At 38.5% G+C, this 6,707-nt stretch overlaps 1 protein-coding gene across 1 annotated transcript; it reads left to right on the top strand.

Moving 5' to 3' along the window:
- Nucleotides 1-3,069: 3,069 nt before the first annotated feature.
- On the top strand, nucleotides 3,070-6,707 carry RB195_002376 (uncharacterized protein; the record flags this gene model as incomplete). The annotated part of the gene is made up of 4 exons (XM_013444281.2): nucleotides 3,070-3,099; nucleotides 3,156-3,224; nucleotides 5,799-5,925; nucleotides 6,652-6,707. The coding sequence occupies 4 exons, from the start codon at nucleotides 3,070-3,072 to the stop codon at nucleotides 6,705-6,707; spliced, it is 282 nt and encodes a 93-aa protein (XP_013299735.2).

The following is a 6,707-nucleotide window of genomic DNA, read 5'->3' on the forward strand; positions in this document are numbered from 1 at the left end:
GCGCTGGCGCAAAAATGGTCGTGGGAGTTTTTTTAAATGTATTTTTTCGTGTCCAGCAAATCACCTAAGTGCTGTTCATCTTCGAATGCCACCTTTCGTCTTGTGCTAAGCACTTTTATTATAGAATCTATAGAAGGTGATAGCTTGAAGATGCTAGAAACAGAGAAGAGATCCTCATAATTGAAATCACCCCAAAATTTCGCGTAGTTGGTTACTCGAATGCTTAAATTCATGATTCTTTCGTCCAAATTTGGCATTTTCTTATTGAAAATTTGATCGTCTTTGATCTTTTCTTTCGTCACTTTTTCACCTAGGCTGCGTTTGCCCCGCTCATCGTAGCTCTTGTATAATTAAAAAAGACCTACTGGGCTCAACGATATTGAGATAGATAGAGTTTGTTGTTTTGTTATAAGAACAGATTTTTATTTGGACATTTAATGTATTATATATATATATATTGCTAAATTTAAATATTATGACTGCAATTATAAAGATATGAACTTGCTCATTATAACTAGATAAGTTCTTCAAATTTTCTCATCTCCTTTTTATGTGCGTGCATGTACGTGTGTTTAAAACGTAAATTTCGTAAAAATAGCGACTTTGTCTCATAGGACTTAATTGCCAGGTTTCCTTAATTTGATTTTAAACTGCCAGTATTTTTCTTTCTTCAATATTAAGTCCTGATGCAATCTATCATAACTAATCTGTTCGGGCAGCAACTAAATTCTTGCTATTCTTCAGTATGATTTCAATAAATAGCCATCAATAGGTAGTGTGATGTCTAAGCACTGGTAGAATGTGTGTAGTATATGGTTTTCCAGACTGCCTCGTAATATTAGAACCTCTATGGTGTAACGATAATATCTGTTGTTAGAAACAAACGATTGTCATATTGTTTATACAAGCCATACTCTTGTCACTCAACAACACGCAATTTGCAATGCAATTTCTTAGGTTCTTACAATTTAGTGTGTGTTCGTGTGTAAGTTGTATTTGGAACTTACCGATAAAGTTGTAATAATAATAACCATAGCCTTTCTCTATCATCACACAACGATTTTTTACGGTCATTGAGCGGTTCTGCGCCATGTCTGTTTTATATCAAGGATCATTCACTATTTTCAAGTGGTGCAGTGCGCTCGTGCTTAAAGGCAGCGTATCACAGTTTTGACGTAGTGCGGAAACGTACAGCGAAAGCGTAGAGCTCGTGTAGTAGATTGCGGAACCCAGCGTGGGGTCGGTCGATGAGGTTTCCTCAGCAGCCTATCCAAGTAAAACCAATGAGTAAGCTACTGAGAGACCGGGACGTGCATACAGAGGCACGTTCTAACGTACCTCGTAGGAAATAAAGAGGTTTCCACGTCGATTTTTAGAACGATTAGGTAAAAATGCCCGGAACCACTTTGTTTTCCGAAATCTACCACCTGAACTCTACGCTTTCATCATGGGTTGCGCATCGCGTAAAAATCGCCATACGCTCCTATGTTTGCCTGGTCTTGTTCTGGTGTTGGGGTTCGTTATGTGTTTTCACTCACAAAATATCTCAAATATTTTTGAAAAGAAGGGAAAAAGGTCCGCTGGACTACTTGTATATAGTAATTTCAGTCAATCTCGAATTTGACGAGAACGGTTCTTCTGAGTACTGTTCTTTTTAGTGATTTTGTTCGCTTCTAAGTCTTTATATCAAGTTTTGCAGTTCCCCACGAAATAAGCGAAAAACTGGCGGCTATTTTTGAACATTGCTTTGTTATTTAGAACCGTCAAACTAACTTCACTATTTTCCCTTTGTTTTATTTCTAAACGGTTGCATCCAATTTTGCAATAAATGTAAGAAAGTTGGTATATTCAAGTGAAAAAACGGTTAGGATTGCAGAAGTTTCATTTAGAACGTGAATGTCTAGAGATTATCCACAGAAATCCGGCGGAATTGGTCTTAAGAGGATGTGTGTAGAGATGTGAGAGACAAACATCCTTTTGAGATCTCTTAATATTTGATTGGAAAATAAATCACTGACCATAAATTCGGATATTCTAGGAGTTGCTTGTTGAATTCTAGCAACCTTTTGAACCATTTTTTCAAAAAATTGTCCTCACAATTTTAGACGTTTATGTGAATTTCTATCCCGAAACATCGCTATCATCTCAAGAATTCTTCCCATCCTTAAGTTGATTATCAGGTTGGAGTTGGTGTTGTTGGAATTTTACTCAGAAATTTCCACATTTCACAAATTCCTGGTTCATAATTTCTGACCTACATATGTGAGGCATCTACCAACGCCGGTACCCCTGTGATACATAACTCTCAGATATATCAGAGGAATTGCCTGTCTACTTGACAAATTTTCGTAACCACACCTGCACTTGTTCGCTTAACCATCTTTGACGAATAATGGGATATCTTCCGACCGACAGACAACACAAGCTAATCTTTAAGACAGTGGTTTGTCTGACATCATTCTCTATGTGGATTACCGTTCTCGGCATGCACGCTATATTCGAGATCCCTGTTCTACAAATATTTCTCAGACGTTCTTGAGCTTGGACATTGCCCGTAAAGGAGCACTATGTTTTCTTGAAAAAAGATATTCTTATTATTGATACTAATAAATAACATCATTAACAAATCACTGCCGCTCCGCAAAATCGTCGACGAAGTTTTCTTTGCTGCACTTTGCGTGTTTGTTCCCCGTTACATTTCATGTGTGGAAATAGAAACAGTGACGCTATGTCGACCTATTAGTGTCCACATCCATCACTGCGTTCAAAATTTAAGGGTAAAGACTTTTTACTTTGCAGAAATGTTAGATTTTGGTATTATTGGTCGCTACTTGTGCTAGGCATGATTTCATGTATGTGTAAGCGTTCTATTACATCACAGTGAAATATGAACGTACTTATAAGGAATATTTAAAAGGATATAATTAATAGGCTCAGAGATGGAATTATTGAATAATATCGTTCCAGTTCCAAAAAGAATGCTGGGTTACGTGCTTTTCAAAAGGTGTCTTGTTTGTTGTCAGTCTCCTTGTTATTCCGGCGGTGTTCATTGTTTACTGTTTTTCTTCTATGTCTATAATATGCGTGAAATATCACGCAGTGAGTAATGTCAATAGTAATGAACTAAATGATTCGATGGTTTGGATGGATTGCAGGTGATTGGCGGCGAGCGCTCGGATCATCTTATTCCCGTGCCGCTCAGCAGTGCGCCTACCGATCAAGCTGTAAGAGGCTGTGATGTGTGGACACTAGAAAATGTGTCTGGGTGTCGAGCCGTCGGATGTTTTTTTCTTTCTTCTAAACATTGACTATCTCACACCATGTTGGAGTGCGTATGTATGAAGGATAGATATAGATCGACCTGTGCAAATGCACTCCAATATGGTAGAGATAAAAAGAAGCGCGTTATAGTCTCGAAAGTGGGTCGATCAGGTGGTCTTCAAGAAACGAGAGAGCGGATTATTTGTACTGGGTGCAGATTTGTGCCTATCTAGATCTGGATATTTTTAGTTACATACAACTACACCGTGTTAGTTGTGTTTGTAATCGGTCACTCGTAACGTCTATTATCTTCGCATAGCGAGCACCTGTTCCATTGTCTTTGACGTGGCTGAATCGCATGTTTTCTTATCAACAATGACAAATTTTAACGGAAATTTGTTGGATATTTGCAGTAGTGGGTGCGAGTCGTTAGATTTTTTAAGTTCGTGCTTAATTAGATCTTAAATACATGTCCTTTTCGATTTTTTTCTTGAATGTTGCTGCCTAAGACAGAAGTTTGGAAGTTTCCCATGATAAGCTGTCTCTCATAGTAATTAGAGATTTAAAGGTAGATGGTTTACGAGTGCCATAGCGAAAACGCCAAACTCACATTCCGAAATTCCTACAAATCTTTGAATTTAGTAGGTTAGACGAGATTGTATTTTATAATTGAGACTAATCAATTTACCAAAAGAAGCACTTCTCTAAATTCTTAATGATGATTAGAGAAAAATCTACAATTTCTTTGTTTTCATTTTTCTACACGTGCGAGTGTAATGAAATGGAATTGATTCGTCCGTCACGCTTATCACTGTGGTGCTCCTAGTCCATATGATTTCTAGATCTGTAGAGGATGCTCAGCGTTTTCGGTACGAGTTTTGCAAACCACCATATCTACTATCAAACTCAACATTGTGAAAAGTACCTTTTTTTCCAAATTGGTTATTGGATAGGAAAGTAGTAGTACCGAAATCCATATTTTATTGTTTCGTTTTAGTACATTCATATTTTAGTGTTTTTGTGACTTTTATCGATGTTATTAGACCAGAATCACAACATACCGTCAAACTTGACCATCGCCATCGATGCATTGCAGCTAGAACGGTGCTAGATGAAGGATGACCGATTGATTTGCAGTGGAGGTTAGAAGGAGGCTTCTTCCGCGGAGCTTGTCCGCCGTCTTCCCACCTTCTACCCATGCCACTTCTCATTGCTCGTTTTCAAGCCTATACTTCTTTAGTTTCGAAAATCTACCGCTCTCATTTTCTGTTATTTCTTCCTTTTCAACCATTGACCCATTGACCTGACCGATTTTATGAAAATTACTACCTTTCTTTCTGCTTCAGTGTCAAGAAGAAAAATAAGGGGAAATTCGAGCAATGCATTTTGCTTCCTTTAGTTTTTTTTAAACCTATTATACGGCAGGCTTTTATTTTTTGACTCGTAACAAATGCCGATTTTGATCTGTATCTCTTGGGCTCGAAATAGAAGATCACCAATCGTTCTAAATCATAGAAGTACTTTTGCAATGACTAAAATTGTATGGATTCCTGGTCGTATTTGTCATTAGGCCGACTTCTGTAAAGTTACTAATCACTACCGTTAATGTACTTTACCAAACTCACCCATGGCAAACTGAGTGATGCCATTGGAATGCAATAGTGAGCTGAACTAGAATATCAGAGCAACGACTGCAACGCTCATTGTCTGGAGAAATTACCTTTCTAACTTGCTCCCACCCACATTGTCTACGCTCTTTGGCATAATGAACTGATTTAGCCAACGCCGTTTAGATGAAGAGGATCACCTTATGTTATGTATCACATGAGCAGACTATAACGTGTGTTCGTTTTGCTGTAGCGATGGCTCGCACCTGTACGCATTCGTGTGTGTATGTGGTGGTAGTGAACACATAGTTTCCATACAAACCTTAATAGAGGTTATTCTAGCTAATCCTTTCATCAATGATCGCATGCTGTGTTTAGTGTCCTTCTTTCGTCATATGTCGTCCTTATAGTTTTTTTTTTGTCTGTAGCGTGTGGCTGTTCTATGAAAAATTGCGTATTCTTGAATTCTTCTTATTTTCTCGAAATTCCTTGTTTCTTTTTCCTCTTATGTCCACACTCCCCGATACTAATCAGGATGCTGTGTTGTGAAGTGTTCCTGCCAGTGGCTTCCGTACTCGATCCGAGCTTGATTTTCTCGGATAGTGCGTAGGCGGCCGTTACATGTGTGGTGGACGATAGTATGTATATATGTTTGAGCTGTACCCCAACATATATACACACGCTCCAGTAATCCTCTGTTTTAGCGGAGTTTTCCTACGTTTGCCCAACGCCTAAATGACGGCTGTCGTGTTGTGTGCGAATTAGCAGCTTTTCAGACTTTTTTGAATATCAGTATTGCTTCTAGTCAGAGCTAATTTATAACAATGACATTTTGAGCTATGTATGCTGTGAAGATGTGGCTGCTTTTCTGGACACAGCACGGGTGTCGCGCGGAGTGTGCTTACAGACGACAGTACGCTTTTGTTCTAGATTCGTGTTGTGAAGGCATTCCAAGCCGGCTTGGATAGAAGGGAGCCAAGTCTGACTGGACAATCAGCAGCTCGCCTTCGAGAGATAAGCAGGCAGCTCAGGTTACAGGTGGAAAACGAAGGACGAGGTGAGCAATATTGCTTTTTGTTCCAAGAACACGATACATCAAAAGTTGCGACTTATTTCGATGAGTTTTGTGTCAATGTAAAAGTATTAAAAATAATATATGAAGAAAACTTGGATTATTTGGATCTCCTTGCGATCCACTCCTATATTTTTGTATTAAAAGTGTGGCTGGGTGGACAGATTTTGTGAGAATCTCGACATAACGTGGTTTTCATGTTCCCGGTGTTTTTTGCATTAGAATCGAAATCGCCGTTTTCTGAAAGTTTACTTCATGCTTATTTGAACGTTGAGTAATGTTTTTCAAGATTTTATTTGCTCCAAAACCATTGACAAGAACCTAAACAAATCCTAAAGTCAGATAGACAAAATCACAAACGCCAACGGAATGCCAATGGTGCAACCTGGAAATTGCTAGTTTTCTAAAACTTGAACTAAAACAACATGTGATTTTGCCCAACAGATCAGTGAAGTCCAAACTGAAGGATATTGGTGAGCAAATAAAACTTTGTGAATATATATCTTAACATCACTTTTAGCGAAAATAGAGGAACGCAACCATGAGTTTTAAATGAGTTTCGTGCTCTAACTTCTAGAAAAAGCTGTTCTTTCCCAGCTATGCAGAAATGCAAATGTTTCTGAATAGTTACAACCTTCACATATTCTAATAACGAAGCTCTGACAAACCTTCTCAGCCCGTAAAACTTACGTTCGTTCATGCTTGTTCTAGCTCGTTCTACTTCACGCGGCAATATCAAGAGTGACTCCAACAACACGGCACTTTAA

The sequence above is a fragment of the Necator americanus genome, chromosome IV (genome assembly GCF_031761385.1).
Source record: "Necator americanus strain Aroian chromosome IV, whole genome shotgun sequence".
In the NCBI taxonomy this organism is placed as follows: Eukaryota; Metazoa; Nematoda; class Chromadorea; order Rhabditida; family Ancylostomatidae; genus Necator; species Necator americanus.